Here is a 24,207-nt window from a genome sequence, read left to right as displayed (position 1 = left end):
AGAGTTGTGAGCTGCAACTCAACTGGATCCATGGTTCAAAAGACCAGAATATTTTACAAAAAAAAAAAAACAAAAAACGGTCTGAGCTCATAGAGTTCTATTATAAAACGGTCACCTTGCCCCTTGCTTGGGGTTATCATAACCCACTGATGGTATGGGAAGAGGGTGAACAGACACGGATTAACCATCCCTGAGGAAAGCACTGTGTCTGCACAGTGTGGCCATTTCAAGCACTCTGATAACAGCAGTCTTCTCCACGGAGCCACTGTGACTACGGCATCTGTACGGAAAAGTTAGCTAGAGTAACTATCATGACCATGACCAAAATATGCCAATCCTGAAACAGCACAGGAACTGATTTCTGGGCTTTTGTGTGTTTGTTCTTCTCTTTCTTTGATGTATTCCTTCATGGCTGTCTGGTTATTTAGTTAAAGCCAGTCGCCTGGATGCCAGATGGATCTTGAGAACGTCAGAGTAGAGATTAGTTACACTGCTGGCCAGCCACGCCTCACGCTGTGTCAACCAGGAAATGATGCAACCCCTAAAACAACACCCTCGATGCCATCCTGTGTTTCTTCAGTGAGATTTTAATTTTACTGGTTGCTAATGACCACTTGTTGGGGAAATCTATGAACTGACACCCATTTATTCGGTCACCGAGAAGTTTTGTGTATCAGAGTAACAAAAATGTGTCCGAATAAATACAGCTATTATTAAAGATTAACAATGCATACTTGCTGAGGCCTGAATTCTTGCAGCCACATACTGAAGTCTGGAAGCTGAAGCACAGAGACACAATGTGGCCCAGCCTGTGAGAGATTGAGTCCATGCAGACTGGTTCCCCAGGGCTTGCATAGCCAGTTGCAACCTGAGCTACCTCTTAGAGAGACAATAACATTCTTCAAACAAACTAAGCTGACCTCAAGGTGGGCCGTTCATGTAAGAGTCAAAAAGGCCACTGCAAGGGCCCCTATGCATGGGGTCCTCTTCCTATATCAAAGGGCCCGAACTAGTGTGAGTTCTGTCTCGCATTACAGCTGCTGCTGCTCCTGGAACACAGCCAGGAGGAAGATGAGGAGACGCCTTTGATATCTAGGGACCTGTGGGAGGAACGTCTCCATGGTCCCCACCTATGACTGTTTCAGACAGAACCGGAACTAATATTCTTCCACAGAAAACACCTTTCTTTTGATTTTCGAGCCTTTTAGCTGAGAGTTTCCAAACATTTCGCTAACTCCCGATTTCACAGCTGGTACCATGGGAAGCTGGAGGAGAGAGGGGCTGATGTGGGAATTATTTCTTGTTACTACTTCTGAGTCTTTTTCTTAGAAATGTTGTCCTGCTCTAGGGAAGAACAGATCTTTAATTCCTTAGGTGAGGCTTTGATCTTCTTCCCACGAGGGGTGGAACACTATTAGAACAGATGAGTGAGACTTGGTCTAAGTATCAATTTTAGAAATTTATATTTAAAACACCTGAGAGATGGCATGGATGTTTAAAACTACCTTAAGAATGGCAGTATTTGATTATACTACGAAAAGGGAAAACTTCAGGAGTCGATGGCTGAGAAGATGGGCTACTTGTCTGCTGTATTATGAGTTGAGTTTTACACGGAGGGCAGCCACTGTAGCCAAGAATTCGCCAAGACCTACAGTTTTACCGACAAATAGCACTGAGGACATGGCATCCTGTAGACTGCCTCCGCCAGAGCTATGCCCAGATGGCAGGCGATCTTGCTGCCACACAGCGCTTCCAGTTCACTGTCCCCAGGAACCAGTTGTACTTGTTCAAGGATTTAATTCTATTTTTATACAGGAAGAAACACACATCCAAGATGTTAAATAAAAGAAAGGTTGGTTTTAATGCAGGAGAAGTTACACAAGGGAATAGCCAGAGTACGGTGGGTGACAGAGTTAGTGGGACCAAGCTAAAGAAGTAGATTCTTGGTATCAGAGAAATTCAAAAGAACTTTAGGTTTTCAAAATTTCACACACACATGCACACACAGAGGGAGGGAGGGAGGGAGGGAAGGAGGGAGGGAGGGAGATATTTTTCAAAAGTAAAAATGAAATATTCACTTTAGTCCCCTTAAGGGCTATTTCCATCACATGTATTACAGACAGGGAGTTTTGCTAATTACGTGAAATTCTGAAGTCAAAAGAAAACACATAAATCACTACTAGATTCTCGGTTAAATAGACTGGACCCTAAGCAGAGGGGAAAAAAATGAGGATCAAGGTTGCCCACCCCAATGTACAAAGAAAGAACATATTAAAACCTTCTGGTACTAGATTTACATTTTCAGTTCACATGGAAAGAAAATCTCATGTGAAAATTCAAGAGTTAAATGGAAAGATGCAATAAATCAAAAGCTTAAGAACAAATGAGAAGCATGTTCAAGACCAAGAGAGCAGCTATCAGAAGACAAGCAATGAGGAAAACTCCACGCAAGCGGATATCCCAACAAGGCAGGATTTTTTTTTTCATGACAAAGGATGACAATGATGCACCTTCTGTACCAGCTTGTCAAAGATGCAGCCACCTAGAGAAGAGGAGGAGGAGACTGCCGTGGCTGGGTACCTGCTCTGCAAGCTGTCCTAAGACAAACAAAGGGTGCTGTGCAGTCGCCTGACAGACTGGTGAGATTCTGCACAGGATTTATTTCTGGCTGGCTGGAGGTTGCTCAGATGTATATATTTTCCATTACCAAGGTCCGTCGTTTGCTGTTCAAATGTACATCTAAGTTCTTGCTTTAGCACAAGTGGAAATCTGGCACTGTTCTGTGGGAGGTATTGGCATTAGTCTTTTAATGAGAAACGGTGAGATAAAAATGATGAATTCATTCTTGCCTGGCTAATGCTGTAAAAAACGATTGCACATCTAACTTCTGGCTTCTGAGGAATAATTCTGGAAGGTAGAAACTCTGAATGCCTATCCGGCTTAGTCTATAAATCTCAGCAGTTCAAGCGCAAATCCCAAATTTTGCTGCTAGTAAATGCCGGCAATTTGATTAAGACCTACAAAATCAAAGATCAAAAAGAATCACATATATCTTCATAATATGCACAATTGTGTGTTGGAGGCAAATTAGTAAATCATTCATTCATTAATTCAGCCACCAAATGTTTATTGAATACAGACTTCATTATTCTCATGCCCTAAGAAACACCAGTCAACAAAGCAAACAAAACTCCCTGTGCACACGGAGCTGACTTCATTCACTCATGTGTGACTTCCCCTTCTCAACAGAGCCATGGAAATGACAATATTTTCTATAAATAACACTCTATTCATCATTCCAAGCTACTGTGAGCAACTGGAGCCCAAAGTGGTGATGGCATATGAAAAATATGGGTTGTGATGAGACTCCATGGTGAAGCAGCTTTTAATGTAAGGTCTCTTACATTGAGATTACACACGTGGGATACACAACATGTTTGGCATGCCTTAAAAACCCTTCAAGCTTGCTAATCAAAGAGTGTAGTGGACAAGCAAGCTATTACTTGTATTAAAAAACACAAGTAGTCCAACATATATACTTCCCCTATGATGGAAATTATCATGATACACATCTATGCTAGTCTGGAAAACCAAACAAAGTGAGATCATTAGTTTAATGGTTGCGTCTGTCCGTATTGTTCCTAACACTGGGATATCTTAGCCTGGCCAACGTTCAAAATGTCAGATGGGGTAATGCAGGGTGGATGCAGACCTGGGTAATGATCCACCTGAGCAGGAATGAGAAGGTAAAGCTATGAACTTAATGTGTCTAGTGGAGTGGAAGAGGTCTTAGAGTTACAGCACATAGGAACAATCAGGAGCAACAAGGGACATTTTGATGGTGGCACAGTCACCTCTGAGCAACGACAGCATGTCATGTTGTTGCTGTTTCAGTACACAGATATATGACTTTGTTGTTTATGTGAACACTGCAATTTTACATTTTAGGACAGGAATGCATACCGATTCCATAGGGAGTATATCAACCGCATAAACAAATCACCAGGAATCTGCATAAGAGATGCAGAGAGGGCAGGCTTGAGCCTTCCGGTGGATACTCTGATTAGTACTCATGAAACACAGACCTCCTTCCTGCTCCTTAGGGAAGCAGGATCACAGCTTAGAACATAATCCAATAGCTGGCTCCGAACTCTTTTCCAGAGCTGAACTACTGGGTACAAACTATATCCTTCTAGCCCACACACTGTCTGCAGACGCTGAGGACGCCCAGGGATCTTTAAGAGGCCAGCAAGCAGCACTCCTAAACCTGGTTGGGATACACAACCTCAACGGCTGGGTTCTTGCTTTGCAAATATTCTAACCATGTGCGGAAGCCACGCGTGTACAGAAAGAGAACAGGATGACACCAGCTAGCAATGATGCCCTCTTCAAGGCCGAAGCCTCAGTCATCTCCAGGGGTTCCGAAGAGCACTGCACATCGGTGAGGAGAGGCGGGAGGTTTGCCATGTAAGATTTTACGCCCAGCTGCATTCAGTTCTCATCACTTCTCTGAGACAAGCCAGGGCTGGGTTCTTCCGTCAACTAACTTCCCTGCTTTCTAAAGGCTGCCAATTGATTCCAAAGTCCTGTTTGTCCAGGCCATGCAAAGTGCATGGGTAGGAGAGACTGGAGCCATGGACTACAAGATTGAAACCTCTGCCTGATAGCAAAAGCTCAGAGAAGAGCCGCTCCCTGGAATCAGAGCCGAAAAAGGGGATATGGGATGGGTTACTGACTAAACTGTGGTTTGGAGGCTTTGCAGTTAAAAACTCAAAGCTCAACAAATTTCAATTTTGGTATGCCAACTGAGGGAAAGTATTCCACAGACACAGAGACACTCAATTAAGATTGCCGAGGTTCATTTCCTTGAGAGCTGTGATTAAATTAGGACTTGAGATAGAAAATGTGGGCTGCAGTAATTTTGAGGAAAAAAAAATCACTTTTCCACAGTCTGGGATTTATTTTTTTAACATATTCAAACAAAAGGAGTCATGGTTTCAAGTCAGGGGAAAGCCTATAATATATAATTAAGGGTGAATTTCTGCATACCAAATAGAGTTAAGAGGACGGGAGACAACAAGACAATCAGCAGCGAAGCACTGACGGTGCACCAGCCATAAAAAGAGGGTTTGCTGATTAAAAATAAGAACACACAGCATGCGAAATCCAAGGGAAAATACATAAACAGACTAGATGTTGCTCTCCTGTCAAGGGCGAGACGCTCACCTATGAAATACAAGCCCCCACTGAAGGCACGCATTGGTGTGTCCTCCTCTTTCATAGTCTTTGCTTTTAAAAACGGGTTGCAAATACCTTGTCTCAATAGCACGCGGGAAAGATATGTGACGCCACCGTGGCATAACCGAAAAATGATCTAATAAATTTCCTGAAGAACCACCTACACCGAGAATGAGTGTTTTATGGGAGACATTTTGGAAGAGCTAAGACTATTTAGGGAGAAGATGACAAGGCCCGCAGCAAATATATCTGATGCTCCACAAAGGGGTCATAGGAATGTCAGCCCCGCACTATCTAAGGGCTTATGTAGCCGTGTATGATGGTAAAGTCAACACGGACCAGCAACAGTGAGACACGCATGTTGAGAGCTTCTATGGGCCATTTCTTGAAAAAAGAAAAATACAAGTTTACTTGGGATGAGGTGTGGAGTTCTTGCAAGCTGTTGGATATTCCTGTCACCAATCCCTGAGGATGGAAGAGCTTTTGGAAAAAGAACTAGAGTTCAATACTGCGCCTGGGGCTCAGAGTGTGGGGCCGAGTCCAGGAATAAGCCCTTGGGCTCATGTCTCCTTTGGAAGCTGAGGCAGTACACCTTGGCGTTCCTCGTATGCAGGAGCAGAGCACACAAGGGTACAATCAGAAAAGTCAGAGAGATATCTTAGGAGTCATCCCCAGTAGATGGAAACTTAAGAGACGCTTACTAGCTACCCATTCCCTTCTTATGGCCCTTTCCTCTTATGTTTCACAGCCCTGATTGGGGCAAAGAAGAGAAAGTGACTGCAGCACCCAGGGGAACCGGACAAATTCATGAAGCCCATGGTGTACGATAGGTCTGCCTTTAGCTCAGATTATCTCCACGGGCACTTTCTGCCCATCGGAGTCGGAAAACCACAATTTTGCTTTAGAGTCTCCGACAAGGATGGGATTCCAGAAAAGAAGTCTTATATTGTGCAGGAGACAGATGAATTAGCTCTAAAACAAAGCACAAAATGTTACTTGCCTCGGCCTCAGAGGCCAGCCCTTAGCTTGGACTATTCCTGTAGTCCAGCGTCCTTGCAAGCCTGGATTAAAGAGTTTACTGTGAGAAGGCGCTGAGGGCTGGAGGGCTGAACTAAGTTCCAGACTTGCACGCTTGCATGTGGTAACTGACAGACCACGAAGTCGGCCTCATCCCCAAGGCTCCTTCCCTGAAACACACGGTCTCCTCAGTAGTTTCTCAGGCTCTAAATAAAGAGGAAGCTATTTTAAAAGTTAACGACAAAAAGCTTACAAGTTGAGCATCCTTAATCTGCAAATATCCCAATTCAGAAACACTCCACATTCAACCCCCTTTAAGCACTGACATGAAGCCACCAGCAGAAAAATACCACACCGTGAAACCTGAAGGTCTGCTTCAGGCACAGACGGTGAAGATATTGTATGAAAAACTGCCTTCGACCCACTTCTATAAAGTGAATCTTATGATCAGTTTGGAGCTCCATCTATGAGATATGTCATGATACACAGGCAAATATTTAAAAGTTTGAAAAACTATTTTCAAATCTGAAATACCTCAGATCCAGGCACTTGGGGTAAGGGAGCCTCAAACAGGCCCAGGTCATGGACGGCCACGAGGTCACTCGAGGCGCTGATAGCAACTGCTTTTATGAATAACCAAGCATTTGGTAATGGCGTTCACCAGAACCCACCTGGATTCAACTAATTAACAATGTCAGCACGCACGTCACAGTCTGCACAGCTGTCTCTATACCACTGAAGGCTCTACCTATCTCTACCATTCATGATCCTTCAGAGCTCGCTCCTTTGAAAGCACAAGGGAGGGAAGAGAGCTGGTCAAAGGGAAGACAGAAGCAAAGGGATGGCTAGTGAGACAGACAACTTCGCCAGTTTATAAACAACCCAGGGTTTGCAAGCAAACACTGCCCAAGGCTCACTTCCAGTTTGTCAGGACAAAAGGCAGAAAAACAAGAGCTTATTTTTACTGCAATACGAAAGTGAGCATTCTGAACACGCAGTGCTTTGAACGCTCACTTTAATCTTGGTAATTATAGTGTTAGTCCCCGAAAGAAAATTCACTCAATTCTACTGCAATTAATGGACTTGAAACGGCAGGTTCGCTTTAACTCAATGAACATGAATATTTTATGCATTCTGGACTCTATTATAATGATAATAGTTCTGCTGTATGTATGGTGCTACCTCAACCCACACCATAATTTACGTGAGAATAAGGCAATATTATGAAATGGAAAATATACTGCAATCTCTTTGAGATTAACATGAAAGTCCTTTGATCACTAATTAATGTAGAGAAGGTGCCTGCAATTAATGCCTTGCAATGTCTTTTCTCAAAATTCTAATTTTCTTCTGATAGAATATCTGGACTGAGAATTCCTGAAAGGCATCTCTGAACTCCTTCTGGGTCCCCAAACATTAAATTACCAGTGAGTTTTCAAAGCCTTCAAACACAAATGAATTTTAGACATTTGAAACATCCTTTCAGCTTTTGGTTCTCTAGTCTTCAAGGGCTGTATGTCTGTCCCTCTGTGGTTCTAACCTGCCTCAGTCATGTATGGCTGGGTGTGTCTTAAGTGATGGAAGAGAGAAGAACATAGGTGATAAGAAAGTACAGGAGGGGAGCACCAGAGAGAGAGAGGTCTACACAGGGATGAGAGTGGGGGACGGGCGGAGTAAGAGAGAGTGCTACCCCAATGAAGAACACATGGAAAAAAGACATAGAGAAACCTATTACTTTGTAAGGTAATTAAAGACAAGTTAAAAAAAAACTAAGAATAAAGATGTTCTACATGCCTGGATGTTACTGGTCCTGGAAATACCAGATTTGAGAGACCTCTTTATGAGCTGATGGTAAGAAAGGCCCCAAGTTGCCCCCAAATAATCCGGGCCCCTGCCATTCCTCTTGGTTGCCTGACAGAACTCCACAATACCCTATTGCGGAAGACATCACACAACTTGGTTGCAAGATATAAAAGAGTCAAACTTGCTGGGCAGTGGTGGTTCACGCTTTTAATCCCAGCACTTGAGAGGCAGAGGCAGGTGGATCTCTGTGAGTTCAAGGCCAGCCATAGTCTACAATAGCTAGTTCCAGGACAGGCTCCAAAGCTACAGAGAAACCCTGTCTCCAAAACCAAAACCAAAACCAAACAAACAAAGCAAAGGGAAAAAAAAAGAAACAAAGGTAATATAAAAGAGTACAGACACTCATAGATTAAAGGAGTAAAGGAGAATAAGCCATGTAAAGATGGAATGTGCACAGAGTCTGGATTATGTGTATTACTGTGTTTTCTTTGAATTTTTTTTTTTTGACTGCAGAAAGATATTTGATTGTGGGGGCTACTAACTTAAACCAACATGAAGGTTATCTTGACTTAAAAAAAAAAAAAAGAAACAAATTGAGCCGGGCTGGAAGCTTCCTCTCTGATGACAGCTTGCACAGTGCCTGGATGTACTCTGCAGGACATTGCTGGTGTGTGTGTGTGTGTGTGTGTGTGTGTGTGTGTGTGTGTCTATCACTTATGGTTCAGTACAATGGACTATGGGTTGAAGGCATTTTACCATTAAGAAATTAAGTAGAAAAAAAACCCCAAGTGTTTCCCAAGTCAAATGAACAGACAGCTCCTTGACTGTTTGCAGTAGTGAGCTCTGGGCAGAAGGATGCACAGTCGTGTCCTGGAGTTTGCAGCCATGGGTCTCAGGGTGCTTTCCTGGCTGTGGTTTCCCACTGAATGGTCCTGTACCTGATTAGGCACAGAACCCTACAGGAAAACCCTCACTGTGGAGAGGATGTCATAGGTTAGCAAACACAGTTTCTGCTTCTGATAAACATGTGCCAATGTTGGCTTTTACATGGGGAGAGCGTATGCCTGATGAGAAGAGCAGATTTGCTTTGTTGGAAGGGACCAGGAGAGTCTCTCCTTGTCTTAAAATGGATTCAAGGGCAACAATATTTTTTCCACACTGTTTATTAGATGCTAAACTTGTGTGGTACAAGATTAAGAGCTGGGTTTTCTTATAGTTTTCATTGTCAAAAAAAAAAGAATCAAATTCAAGATGCAGGATCAAAGTTAGATATAATTGAATATGATACCAACACAGTGATATTAACCAATATTGAGTTAAAAAATGCAAAATTCTTCTTGACACTTTATTCCCTTTGGTTAGCTAAGCAATAGCTCTATTTCCTGTTGTATAAGAAGATACACTGATACAGTAAAAAAGAAAACAAACAAAAAAAAAGGAGTGACATTTTATTTGGTGATAAATGATACCTGTTAGACTATTAATAAGTAGAAGTGATCTTATGTTTATATCTAGAATACTGTACTATTATTGGAATAGTTAGATGTAAGCCCAGAGACTGGTGAAATGTATACATACCACACACACACACACAAACACACACACTAAATTTACTTTAATTAATTCTATCAGAAAGATGTCCTTGCCGTAAGAGAAGTTTGACAATTTGGGGCTTGTCCAGCAGACAGATAGTTGGCAGGACTGAGCATAATCTTCATGCATATCTGATTTTAGAACTAAGAGGAAGATTAACATTGGTTAAAAGAAAGCAACAGAAGCTATCTGAAAAGAGCAGGGCTCCAGGGACTTACAGTAACCCACTTGCAAGCGCTTACTTCACTTAGATGACAAATCTTAGCTGGAATCTGTCTTTATCAGGGGTTTTCTACAGAGAGTACCAACTTCTAAGTAAATAAAAAGTTAATTGGCAAACAGGGTTTACAGTACAGTTTGCTGCTGCAGTGGTTCATAATCATGCATATAGAACAGAGAACACCTTCGGGGAAACAGGTGATATTTTACAGTGGGACTTCTAGAAATAGCACTTGTGCACACACTGAAAGATAGCGTTGAATTATACAACAGCCATAAATGAGAAACTGTTTAAAGAGATAGGTCAGCCACTCCTTATCAAGAGTCGATAATTCTTGAAAAAGTAGTTTTTGTGTGTGTGTCCATGCATGTGTGTCCAGATATCACAGCACACTCCTCCCCGTGCTATGGCTCTTACATTTAATGAGCAGAGGGAGTATTTATACAGGCAGGAGCGGTGAGTTACGGTCAACCGGCAGCAGGACTCTGGTAAAATTAGAAACTCTGCCATATTTAACAGTCCATTGTTTACTACTTTTTTTTTTTAAGATTTAAGGAGAGCAAACAACATAGCATTCTCAAGAAAGGGATAGTTTCTGATTCCTTTGAATATTAAATTCAAGACAGATTTTTAAAATGTGTATGGGTGTTTTTCTGGTATGTATGCCTATGCACCAGTCGCTAGAAGAGTGAGATTCTCAGCAACTCGAGTTGTAAGTCACCCTGTAGACATGGGGAATTGACCCCAGATCTTTTGGAAGAAGAACCACTGAGCGTTCTTAGCTGCTGAGCCATCTCTCTAGCCTCCTCAATCTTTTGATCAAGAACTATTCACTAGCATGTACTGACATCATTCAGACTGATTCCAAAGCTGTCTAAACCCAGAGAGTATGTAAGGAATTGTCTCTTCAAAAAGCTATCCACCACTATTTTTTTTTTTTAAAATAACAGGACTGTGAGATACAGGATATTTTCTTAAGGAATTTTTTTTATTTCATTCAATTTCAACATCATTAAACACAGTCACAATAACCACTGAACTGAGTATAAGAAAAAAATTTTTGCTCTTTCTACAGGCTTTATCATAGAAGTGCGGTGCAGAGCTGCTCCGTGACTCCAGCCACTCAGAACAGACCCGAGCAACGCTGGAGAGAGACTGACAACAGCTGCGCACACCTCACCACGTGTTCCAACTCATCTGTGGTTCTATTACCTGCATACTTCAGAGCCTAAAATGTTTTACTATTACCCCCCCCCCCAAAAAAAAGAGGAAACTCTCTGCAGGGTCTACTATACCATGAGCAGCAATATTAGTATTTTGTTAATTTAAAAAAATTATGTGTTTGGCTTGCAAATATGTCTCCGTAACCAATGCTTGTTGCTCAAGGAAACCAAAAGAGGGTGTTGATTTCCTCAAACTGGACTTACAAATATTGTGGATAGCCATGTACATGCTGAGAATTGATCTCAGACCTCATAGAAAAGCAAAAAAAAAAAAAAAAAAATGCTCTCAACAACTGAGACATCTCTCCAGCTCCAATAACGTTAGTTTTTATTTTAAAAATAACTTTATGACAAGAAAAAGATTACACCAATGACACATTTACTAACCACAATACACAGACACACACATACGCACACACGTACACACACAATTTTAAAAGTGGACTAGCATGATTGTAAAGCAGGTTTCCAAGGAATAAACTAAACAAAGCAGAAAAACAAAGGAGGTTGATGATACTGTAAGGATGCAGTGATTGGATGAGGCGGGAATGGCTGCCATGGGCTACTGCAAATATAGAGAAAAGAGCTCAAGTATGTACACAAGGTACACAAGGATGCTTGTGGAAAATGCTAAGTCCCTCCCTCTCTGCCCAAGACACCCACCTGTTGTTGGAACCTGAGTTTGGAACCCAGAAATGTACACTTGTGAGAAGTATCCCAGATAAGATGGGGATGCAGGGATCTCCACTGTATGCTCTGAAAAGGACCCACTTCCAAGCATATCCTCGTGGAGACAGACATTTTACTACCTTAGATTTCCATGTGATGGGATGAGACAGAGGGAAAGAGAGACATATATGGATCTAATCTACATGGAAAGTGGAAAAAGAGAGGATCTCCTAAGTAAATTTGGAGAGTGGGGATCATGGAAGAGGGTAGAAGAGAAGGGGGAGGGAAGTGGAGCAGAGAAAAATATATAGTTCAATAAAAACAATAAAAATAAATTTAAAAAGCAAGCACATGTTAAATAGAGTTCTTCGGGTGTGAAGATTGGTTATTCCAGAAGTATAAACATGTCTGAAAGCCCAGAGAGAACTTATGAGGACATATGTATTTCAAATAAGCTATATCTATATATTAACACTACATACTAAAGTATAATAAAAATACATCATTAAAATAAACTTCGTTGTAGTGCTAACGTACTGGTTTAAAACCTATCATGGTAAAATTGTATAAATTAATGTAGAAATGCATCTCCCTTTTTATGATTTATTTAACTTTATTTTATGTGCATTTCTGTGAAGGTGTTAGATCCCCTGGAACTGGATTTTCAGAGAGTTGTGAGCTATCATGTGGGTGCTGGGAATTGAACCGCGTCCTCTGGTAGAATAGTCAGTGCTCTTAACTGCTGAGCCATCTCTCCAGCCCTCATCTCCCTTTTTAGAGATAAAAATTCTAACATCTGGTTTCAAACTCAACTTTAAAAAAAAAAAAAAGCAGACTATGTTGTTACAAAGCCTAGGAAGGGTGAGGGAAACCCAAAGGTCAGTAGTCAGCAGATACCATGCTCAGACACTCACTGGCCCCGCATTCTCCCCTCCTCAGCACAGGCATCTGTACCCTGGCCTTTGCACTAGGCCTTGCAGGCTGGGGAGGGGGGCAGCTTTGCGAAGCCCTGCAACAGGTCTAAAAACATACTGGCTTCTGACCCCTGCCCTAGTCCTTTTTTCTGCTGGTGAAGTTCCAAAACTCACTGAAGAAAATTACAAAGACCATGCACAAGTCCAGAGCAAAATTTAGAACTAATTTTATTATTTAGAAAAAAAAATGTTGCTCTGCTTAGCCACCTCCTAGGGAAACTTCATTTTCCAACGGGCAACTTTTCCTCATGAGTGAGAAGGGATTTCCTGAGTCCTATCAGTTTTCTTTGATAATCTTTTTTTGAAATAACTGGAATAAGGACTCCGTTCTTGTCAATTTATATTCTACAGCCAACCTAGGCAGACAAGAGAAGCAAATTTATACATGCATATCGTCTATTTTTTCATCTCACAAATTTACTTTTTTAACCAACACACGCCCAGAAGGCAGTGCTGTCTTCTGCCGTCTATTTACACAAGGCCTCAAAGTGTCTCCTGATTCTTGCCTAAGGTAGTGCTAAGTGTGAACGTAACTGAAGTGGGTTTATGACTGCAGTCTACAAACAGTGCCTTTAATTTTGCACTGCCCCTTTTCTGCATGAAAACAGTCATTCCGTGCCACACACCAGCCTTACTTCCATCTACACTGCTCTGCGAAGCTTCGCACAGTCCAGGCAAATGAGCCTGCGGCTTGGGAATGCGGACTTTTGTAAACCACGTCTGCTGCGCTGTAGTAAAAGCCACAGCGCCCGCTGCTCTATAGCACTGCATTTTCCAGCTTTTTATGCTACCATAAGCATTTTCTCCAACTCAGAAGAAAACACTGATGGAAAATAAACAGGTTTTTAAATCTCTTTAAATGGTAGCTATTTTATATTATATAAGCTTAAGAAACGCATGCGAAAAGGCTATTTCTTTGAACAGCCTTCCTCATTTGAGCTTACTTCATTTTGTAACATCTACTCGAATTTTACTATCCTCAAAGTAAGAACCTTTAGATACTGGTATCCTATATCCTGTATGATTCTTTTCTAATGAAAATCTCAGGAGATAGCTGTAGAGGGCAGAACAAAATCTGGACAAGTGTTTGTTGGGAGAAGTGAAGTACTTCACAGGGAGTCTGGATCAGTCTAGAACACAGATAAAATTAACCACTTTAAGAAACCAATGTTTGGCAATGATGTACTTGTAACGCCCGTACTTGGGAGGCTGAGGCAGGAGATGCACAAGCTTGAGGCCAGCCTGGTTACAAAGTGAAATGATATTTAAAAAGGGAGGGAAAAGGAGGAAGGGAGGCAGGAAAAAATTATGTTCAAGAAGAAATCGTACAGATCGGTTTCAAAAGTGAAAATTGTAACGTGCTGCAAGAGGAAAGACAAAGTAGAAAGTTCAAACAATGGAAATGCTGGAAACGTGGGAAGGTATGCCATTTTGAGCAGGAGAGTCAGGCAAGGCATTCTGGGAAAGCACCAGAAGATGCAATGGATGAGCCTATGGGAGCTTTCAGACGGGGCGTTCTGGAAGAGAGGCAAGGATAGCTTGCTGGTGCCACAAGCCAGCTTAGCTGCTAGGTAGGAGTAGAGTGGAGAGGAGGGAGGTGGTTTGAGATGTAATGGCGTGTGTGGTGAGGGGGGCAACCCACTGGCATGTGGGTAGAGAGCCACTGCAGAGTGTGATGAAAGCGTCAGCTTTGCCTGCTCAGTTTTCAACTGGGATGCGACACACACAAAGTTCGTCCTTCTGAAGCGCACAGTTCACTGGCTTCGGGTACAGTCTCAGGACTGCACAGATAATGTTACTTTTAACTTGAAAAATGTTTCTCACATTGAAAACCAACCCTCAAGCCCTCCACATCCTAAGGCCTCTCAACTACTTTCCTTTCCCTCTGTGTAGTTCATGCACCTGGAATCACGTGACTGGCTAGCTCTAGATGACAAGTGGGGCAGGTGGGAGGAAATGCCAAGGGCTGCATTTTGGAGACTGAAAATTACATTTCAGATACCGACTGCCCTTCTAAGGGAAGATGATTTAAAAAAAATCTAGTTGAGTCTACAGTTCAAAATAAGGGCCTGTGTCACAAAGTTAAAGATTAATACCACGCCAGGCGACATGCCAAACGAGGAAGTTATTTCAGAAGAAGACAAGGTTCTTAGATTCCTTGGATCCGTCAGTGTTTACAAGTCCGAGAGATGAAGAGGAGCCAGTAAAATAGAAATTCCAGGTCAGAGGAATGAACAGCTGATCACGGGGGAAGGCCCTACCTTCTATACCCCATACTTCTGACAGGCCAGTCAAGAAGATAGACAATTAACCCCAGACTCGGGAGGTGGCAGTCTTTCTCAGACCGCAGGTCCTGTCACCCCACACTGTTCACTCTGCTCCTGCTGCACCCAACACTGCCCCCGTCACCTCGCTGTCAGGCCTGTCTTCTCCACATGTGGCTTTGGAAATAACAGTTTGAGTGGAGCAGGAAGGCCAAAGTCTGGCTGGAGTTTGTTCAGGAGGTCACAGACAGAAAGGAAATGACGGCAGAGACAGGTCTTTCAGCAAGTTCTCCTATAAGATGTTGGAAGAACACAGCTGAAGTAAGATGTAAAGAAGGGCTTCTTTAAGATGGAAGAAATAAAAGCTCTGAGATGCTCCTGGTCCTAAGAGTGGGAGGGATAACAAGGGAGAGAGCAGAGGAATTCTGAGACTGGTTAGTGGGGACAGGAGTAATCCATTTTATCTGTCAAATAACAACTAAAAGATGCTATGTGCTGCTTTGGGAAAAAATTGGGGTTTTTTTGTTTATTTGTTTGTTTGTTCATTTATTTTCCCATGATGCACAGGAATTGGATAAAACTCTATCTATGATGCCTGCACAATGACAAGCTCTCAGAAGCCCCGGCGTCAATGGCTGCAGGTTGCATCCTCCAGGCCTCATGCGATCTCAAGTTCGTCTGTAAAGCAGTGACTGAAACAACCTGCCCCTGGACAGCACAGAACTGGTTCGACCATCAGATAAACAGGAAAGGTGTGAGGCCCAGCACAGGCATCTCTAGCTTGCCATATAAGGAGGAGTCACATACCCGGTTTTAACCAAATATTCTTCATATAGAAATATTCTAGGTCCAACAAGGGGAAACACAGCAAAATAGAATTTATAGGAATAAGTAATTATGGTATAGAAAAAATATAAGCCTTTTGGTTATTACTGTACTTAAAAGAGATTTAAGTTATATATGAATAGTGCCTTTATTTCTTATTTTAAGTTTCTTTTAAAAACTCAACAATGACAACAGGCTAGTTGATGCACAGCCTCAGAGCCATGTAGCAAGCTGGAGGCTAAGTTAAGAGCCTGCTGCAGACAAACAAACCAATAGCAACAAAACAGAATATAACTTTACACTGATCTGATAATAGGAGACAAGACCCCAGTAGCTGTGACTGTAGTCAGTGGCGAGGTGACGCCTAAAACATCTGTGAGCCACGGCTGGCCCGAGTCTCCTACTGGTCCTCGCCCCAGCAACTCTCCAGGATCTGTTCAAACTACGAACAGGCTGTGGTGGTGCACACCTATAATCTCAAAACTCAAGGGGCAGAGGGACGGTGTGAGCAGCTTTAGGCTCAGCACTAGCTGTGTGCCTCGGAGCAGTAAGTGAGAACTAATCAGACAAAGAATAACTTCCCACAATCCTCCCCAACAATTTCATTCCTACTGGGGGACATTATGCGATCAAGAGTCTTAAACTCTACTTGCACTTCATCAATTAATTTTTAATTCTGCTTGTCCATGGAGCACAGTTCTCTGTAAGGAAAGTAGATATTTCAGTATATTCTGGTTTTGGCATTAAACTATTCTCATTACTTTTGGGGGTAAACTAAGAAACAGGGGCGTGTGTTTATTTTACTGAACAATTAACTGGGGGGTTAAGAGAAGAGAGCCAGAGGTGAAATTTTGCAAAGGCACTAAGGTTGGGTTGACATCTTTCCTGAGTCTTCACTTTACATTTGATCAGCAAACAGGTAAGGATGCAGCTGGCTGAAAGACCTAAGAGGGTCATCAAGGGAAGTCTGAAAGGTAAAGATGAATGACGAAATGCAAGCACACATATATACATAATATATGCGTGCACATATGTAAATTTCACTTCGAATATGGCAGATCTTACATATTCACTTCTTGGCAAAGGAAATGAGAGCTCTGACTGTCTACACTTCGCCTATAATTTACACCCAGGAATTTATTTTCCCTCTTTTGCACTTTTCATACCATTTGTTTATATAAAACAGTGCTCCTGAGTGTTTAGTCAGAATAACTTGTACTATAAACCACTGTATACTGCCATTTAAATAAAATATAGGACTTTTACTTTACAGAGATCTATCTTGCCAGGTTTCTAGAAGCCACTTGCAATAGATGGTTAGTCTGTCTCAGATTCCCTCATTCACACATTCCACCACCCACTGAGCAAGGACTTATTTGGAATAACTGAAATTTTTAAAAGTAGAACATGAAACAAGCCATGGTGGCGAACATGGCACTGAGGAGGCAGAGGCAGGTGAATCTCTGAGTTTGAGGTCACCCTGGATGCCATAGGAAGTTCCAAAACAGCCTGGGCTACACAGACAGACACCCTGTCTCAAAGCTAATACAGAACCAAACAAAACAGACAACGTGCAATTTCAAATATTACTTTTTTTGAGGAATTTTTTTTCATGAGAATATTTTTGAAGTATTAGTTTTGAAGAATATTTTACCTTAATACAATTTTCTCATTAGTGTTATTATAACAAATATAATGTTTTATAATTCAGATATTGGCTAGCATCATCACTCAGAGTCATTATTAGGAATACACAGGGACAGACCGCATTATAAAATCCCTCTAGACCCATCATTTCCGGGGGAGCATGGAGCAGCTGGGATGAGCAGAGGCAGCAATGCCAGGCTTCCTCAGGTGATGCTAATAAGAGCCCCAGGGCCTTCTTACCTGCCAGTCCTTGAGAGATCTACAGGCTGCTTGCTCTTTCAGCATGCTTGGGTCATGTGAGCTTCCCGAGCTCCATACACACACACACACACACACACACACACACACACACACACACACACACACATTTAATTCAGAAAAAAAGATGAATGGTGGAAACACCCAGGATTTCAGAGTAAAAGACACCACACTCAGCCATGTGGCTCTGGAGAAACTCCGGGCTTCCTAAAGATGTGTTTCCTTACCTGGACAACAAATGAACCGGTTTGATGGACCTTCCAGGCCCTCTCCAACCTAAACACCAGAACTACAATATGATTTGTTCTTTGTGATAGTTGTGATATCTCACTGGATAAACCATGCTTATATAAAGGGGAGGGAAATACATGAAATACCTTTGAAGAAAATTAAATATGATTTTTACGCAATGTCATATAAACAAGAATTTATGAATATTCCCTTTTAAATTTCAGAATGAATTATTCTTTAATGAAAAATTTTGCTTCTGAACACATTTCCATTTGATATATCAACAAAATGATACTGCATACTAAAAATGAATTTACCTATAACTACATCATGACCGTCAACCAAGCCAGCAGAGAAGAGCTCCTGAGACACACCATCTGCTGTATCTGTCCAAATGTGAGATGAATATGTATTAGAAATCATAACATAAAAATCAAAGCCCAGCACAATATAAAAATATATTTTTCATTTACTAAAATCACCCACGATTTTAATTCATCAATTCAGATCCTATTGGAAAAAAAATCAGAAATGCCATGAAGTGTATTTTCCCACAATTTATACTTTTCTTTTTACTTAATAAATCTTACTAAAAAAATATTTACTTCACTTTGGTGAACCAAAAACCTCCCCCTCTGGCCACCACCTGAATTATTCCTCCTGCATGCCCTAGAACACCTAAGGCTCTCTATGACATTGCTTTTCTTTCTTGCCAAGGTTAATTCAAGCCATCATTAATCCTTTTCAATCATTCGAAGCTACTGAGTTAAGAATTTATAGCAAAGGTTGAATGGGTAGAATCTCATACAACCTTCTACTTGGTACAAACAGCCCGTGGGCTTGTTGGACTATTAAGATGAGCTATTTAAATGTAAGCTATTAAGAAACTCCTTTAACACAACATTGATCATTTGATAGCAACAGATTTATTCTCTTAGAAAATGTGGCGGTGTAAAATAATGTAGTTTCCCGATGATAAGTGACAGGAGCTGGCAATCTCATAAAGATGGGACTGAAGAGGCTGTAGCAAGAGAATACAGCTAGAAGTTACTTAATTGAGAGGTTATGAATGGGCGCGGCAACGCTGCTAACTCCATTGAAAGACTTTTCAAGGAGGAACTGAAAACTGTGATATGCTCAAAAGAGAAGAACTCTGACGGGACTCAGTGTGATAATAAAGGGGACGATTGCGTCTCCACAGCCCTCTGATATTCTACCAGACACCTAGCAGCACTGGTTACAAACAGCAAGGGCAATTGGGTGAGGATCTGACTTGAGGATTTTCCAAAGTCAGGCAACACCTGAACATATGCTGTGGCATCACACAAATGTCGAAGCAGAACTGGAGAAACCTCAGCATAAACGGGATATAGTGGACTATGGAAATGAGCCCACAGAGTAGGTGTGTGTGCACATATAAATTGAGTATGTGTATTATATGTATGCACATACGTGCTTTCGACCCCCTTTTCATAATTTGTGGGGTTTAAAGTGTTTAGACCTGGTGTACGATGCTAATATAATACATGGTGACGGCGATGACAAGGCCACAGCCAAGGGGCGTCCCAAACTCATCTCATCCTCCTGTGCAGTCTTTGTCTCCCACACTTGATCTCCAGAAAGGAGTAAAGCTCAATGTATGTGCCTGATGCTTTCCAAAATTGGGCTTTTCTCTCATTTCATAATGGAATGCCATAAACGGAAATAGGAGACAAGGGATTACATGGAAAGCTCACTAAACCACAGAAATCCACACAAGGGAAGCTTGTCTTGGTCTTTCTCCTTCTGATAAAGATTAAAAGTGAAGTTGGTAAAGGTCCCTGATGGAACAAGCCCACACTAGGGAACTGAGGATAGCTCAGCGAAAGGCTATGTTCTGACTACGGTTCTTCTTCTGCTGGTGCTCAGAAGCTCCAGCTTCCTGGAGATCACCCCAATCTCCAGGACAGGAAACGCTTTTAATGAGGGTGCCGAACAGATGTAAGTGACAAGCTTGTAGCACAGTGTCATTTCTGTCACCTGACTGGCCAGCAGCAAGAAGCTTCGGATCCTACATTTCTGCAAGCAGCTACACTCTCAGAAAGCAGCTGAAAAGGGACAAACAAAGCCACGCCAGGGGCTAGCACCAAACCAGTGCCAGGGTGATAGCCACTCCCCGGGGACTGAACTGAGTAACAGGTCCTATTTTCAGGCCTCCTGGGCACCAGATGAATCATATCAAAAGTGGAAAATGGCTAATGCTGGCTGGACAAGCTGGGAAATCCTCCCTGTCGCTGCGTATGGCAGCAAGCAGTCATTTTCTGCACAGGTAAGACACCTGTAATAGTATAGAATGATTATGTCAAACTTACTAGTCGTATATTTTTACTTTAAGCTGATGCTGAAACAGTTTAAATCATCAATGTTAAAATTTTGTTTCCAGAGAATTCAATAACATAATAAATAAAAGGGTGTGTCCTCCAAAGACAACAGAAATTTTTCATGTGCACATCACGTTTTATTCAATACACACCTGAGCCTGTGAGAGATAGCATAAAGGCAGTGCACATGTGGTGTACATACGTGCACACATACATCAGACACTGCCTGAGGAACACACACGGTGCAGCCAGGCCTGTGCTTGCTGTCCAGCAAAGGGTACAATTACCAGCCAAGTCACTGCTACGGCTTTCGCCTGGACACTAAAATTAGCAACTATTCATCACTCCCTGGCAAATGAGGTGCCAAAGGCAGTGCGAGCGGACTGGTGGTGATAGGATCATCGGAGTCACACAAATCCTCATGCTGGAAATTCATTTCTTTGTTAGTTCTTAAAATGAAAATTGATTTTCATTGCCGTAGTCAATTTTAAGCAACCAGAGGAAAAGAGGCGACCTTAAAATCAGAGCCTGCTCTCTCTTCTACTTGTAACACCTGTTATTTAATTACCAGATCTTATTCACAGCACTGCCTGGTCAATATTTCCATATTATGACAAAATGGATGGCATTCTGATAACTGTGGCTGGTGTCATACACTCTCAAAGGTCCATTTGAAACTGCTAAAGACGGATACACTTAAAAAGAAAACCCAGTTAGCAAGCTCATGAGGGCCCATGGGCATCTATTTTGTAAGAGATACTCCATGCTTTTATCCGATTCAAGGAAGTCACCTGATCTTTGCCTTTACAGAGGGCTCATGATCATAACTAGAGCAAATCTCGGTCCACTAACGCCTAAGGTCTAGGAGCATGGCTTGTTTGGCAGTACTTGAACAGTTTCCCATGAATGTACATACGCAGGACACAGCGATTTTGTCAAGTGCCTGTCATTTACTCCAGCTTTGTGAGGCAGCTGCGTCAATGTCTTCTCACAGGTGGTGACAGTGAGGGGGCCAGGGCAGTTGACTGCCAGACCAGCTCTAAGGCCAAGGGAACCCCTGTACTTTGGGCTTGTGAGAGTTTAACAAATGGAGCTGAAACTTATGTAGAAGTCTAACGCATGGGATGTACCCTGAGCTATGAGGTTATAGCTACTAGAAATCAAAATGCAGGAGGCTACTGTATGTTACAGAGGTACTCAAGGTAGACCCTGAGGAAACCCGGCATGGGCATAAAAATGAGAAACCACAGGACGCAAAAAATAGTTACAAAGTGAGCATGCACTGGCATCTCATTTTACTTCTCTAGACGATTGAGGTTATAAAGTAAATAATGTGACCGTCATGTTTTCCTTGGGTTACTTATCTATTAACCAAGGTTTCTTGATGTGCTGCATGCCAGGCTCTACGCCTGTTGCAAAAGATAATAAAAAATAAAAGGGATACATGGTACTGTTTTCGGGTATCCGGATGCTGTGTGAACAATCAGCCCAACCACTCAAATTACAAAGAGGCCATGAGGGAGGTGGACTTTGTTCCACTATGGGTAACGCCACACTGGCTGTCGCTTCCATTAAAGGCTGCATTTTTCAATCGGTATGTATTTTCATATTCAAGCTAACAGGTCTCATTTACATGTGTATCTACGCCATGCCACATGTGCCGCTGGGATTCATGCCGCGAGCAGTGGCTTAGAATCCTTACAACTAACAAGTTCTTTCTTCCTTTGCGGGAGAAACATTTTTGAAGAGCAAATTATAGCCATATGCTTGTAATCAATTTCCCAATTGCTTCTTGTTCCACCAAAGTAATAATTTCAATTAAAACTTGCCTCTTCCTGGAGTAAACTCAAATCGTATGTCATTCAGTTCCTTTCTGGAGTTTCTGAAACACATAACATAAAGCACATTAAAATCTAATGAGGCAGAGTTTAATCAAACCAAATTACTCCCAATTTTTATTACAAGAAGCCAGTAGCGTGGAGACAACATTTTACAGTTTTAGGTTACCTCCAAATATTTTCTCAAGTAGGAGATACAGTTATGATAACAATGAAGAAAATAGATATATTTGATGAAATTTATCTTACATGAACATGTTTATAACAAAAAAATCCTCAAAACAAAATGTTCACTTTATAAAATCCATATTAACTTAGTAAACTTAAATCTAATTTCAGAATACACACTTTTAGAAGCCTTTACTCTAAGTGGCATCTTATACATTTTCACACTTCCCCAGATTGCAGCATTTAGTAACAGAATTTTAAAGTAAAGCATCATAGAAGAGACTCCACAGTGAGTTTGGGATAGGCATTATACATTAACTCATACACAACAACAACAATAAGGTATTGTTAAAAGTCTTTTCTAAATTCAGACATCTTTAAATGTTGTGAAATTTTCCACTGAATAATAAGCTTTATATAAGATACAGAAAATTGTAAATATATATATTTATGTATTCAATAAAATTTAAATGACACTTAAAAAAATCTAAGAAACGATAATCTCATATCCATGAAGTTCAAGTAGTGATAAGGACTGGCGAGCTGTAAATTATTAAAAGCAACTATATGTACTAAAGTAAAGTCAGTAGGAACACCAGAAGTAACCAGCTTGAAAAGCAAGAACATAATTGTTGGATTCAGGGGTTTCAATGTGGAAAGCAGAAACAGACTTCCAAAGCATGCTCCTGAACATGCTCCTGCCATACATGACAAAGCAGATCCTCAACTCTGCGTGATATCTTCTGGTCTCTGTGGACAAAGCACGATGGTGCTGGTGTGTTCTCTGAACCCTTTAGTTTATGGCTATATCCCTTTTTTTCTGGACCATCAATTCCTACCACACTAAGTACAAGGAGCCCAGGAAGCTGGAAAGAACCTGATAGCCACTTAGAAAGCCCTTCTCACTGCCTAGAAAAGCTAACCCACATCTAATACTGTGGAGGCCCAAAAATGTGAACCTATCCCACCTTGTTTGAGTTTGAGTTTGCTCAAAGTTGTTGACAACTGTGGCTACCCACCCAGACCTAGGGTGAGGTTACTTGGTGTTTCTGACATTAAGATAGCCCACACACGTAGATCCTCTCCACCCTGACCAATGATCAGGAAATTCAAGCATACTTCAGTTCCTTCTTTTGAAATTGGAGGTTTGACCTAGGTAATGGTTGCCTTCAGGATTCTTGGTCTAGGGTGGGTTCACTGTCTAAACAACAGAATGCTTTTCTCATGGATTAATGGCTTGATGTCTCAAAGTACTGAAGCCAGTAACTGTTTTAGTTGTCTTTTGTATCATGGTATCATGTTAAGGAGTCTTTTAGTTCTCCTCCTCAGCCACGCACACTGTATTGGGGTATAAAAGTGCATGGAAAACTAAACACAGGGGAACTCAGAAGAAGAATTCAGCATTCAATATTCGCTGAGTTGCCTTCCCAATACAATCCTATATCTTTGTGATTGTTTCTTATCTCTGTTCCTCCTACCTAACTCTTCTAATCCCCATGCTCCTACACGTTAACCCACTGCAGCTAGAAAAGTATTCCCTAAAGAATGTAACAACTAGTTATGGCATACATGTTACTAAGCAGTATGTATAATATATAACATTATATGTACATATGTGTATATAATATGTACACATGTATAGATGGTATGTATATATACACATATACATGAATAAGAGGATATATATACATTTTTGTATTAGCCATTAAAAAGAAATCCAGAGATAATTTAAAATATGTTGTGCCGGGCGGTGGTGGTGCACGCCTTTAATCCCAGCACTTGGGAGGCAGAGGCAGGCCAATCTCTGTGAGTTCAAGGCCAGCCTGGTCTACAAGAGCTAGTTCCAGGACAGGAACCAAAAAAAAAAAAAAAAAAAAAA

General features: G+C 41.5%; 1 protein-coding gene across 2 annotated transcripts in view; it reads right to left on the bottom strand.

The window, feature by feature from the left end:
* Stk39 (serine/threonine kinase 39) overlaps positions 1-24,207 on the bottom strand; it is a 246,649-nt gene that overhangs the window by 30,895 nt on the left and 191,547 nt on the right. For both annotated transcript variants that reach the window (XM_050122514.1, XM_050122521.1), the window contains exons 15-16: positions 22,152-22,204; positions 18,280-18,348 (exon numbers count right to left, since the gene is read on the bottom strand). In XM_050122514.1, the coding sequence (XP_049978471.1) occupies positions 18,280-18,348; positions 22,152-22,204 (122 nt within the window). The remainder of the gene's footprint in view (positions 1-18,279; positions 18,349-22,151; positions 22,205-24,207) is intronic.

Source organism: Alexandromys fortis, unplaced genomic scaffold (assembly GCF_014885135.2).
Source record: "Alexandromys fortis isolate MF-2015 unplaced genomic scaffold, M_Fortis_MF-2015_v1.1 scaffold_8_9099976_23576923, whole genome shotgun sequence".
Lineage (NCBI taxonomy): Eukaryota > Metazoa > Chordata > Mammalia > Rodentia > Cricetidae > Alexandromys > Alexandromys fortis.
The sequence above is the reverse complement of the archived record's forward strand: the minus strand, read 5'-3'. Positions and strand labels throughout refer to the sequence as shown.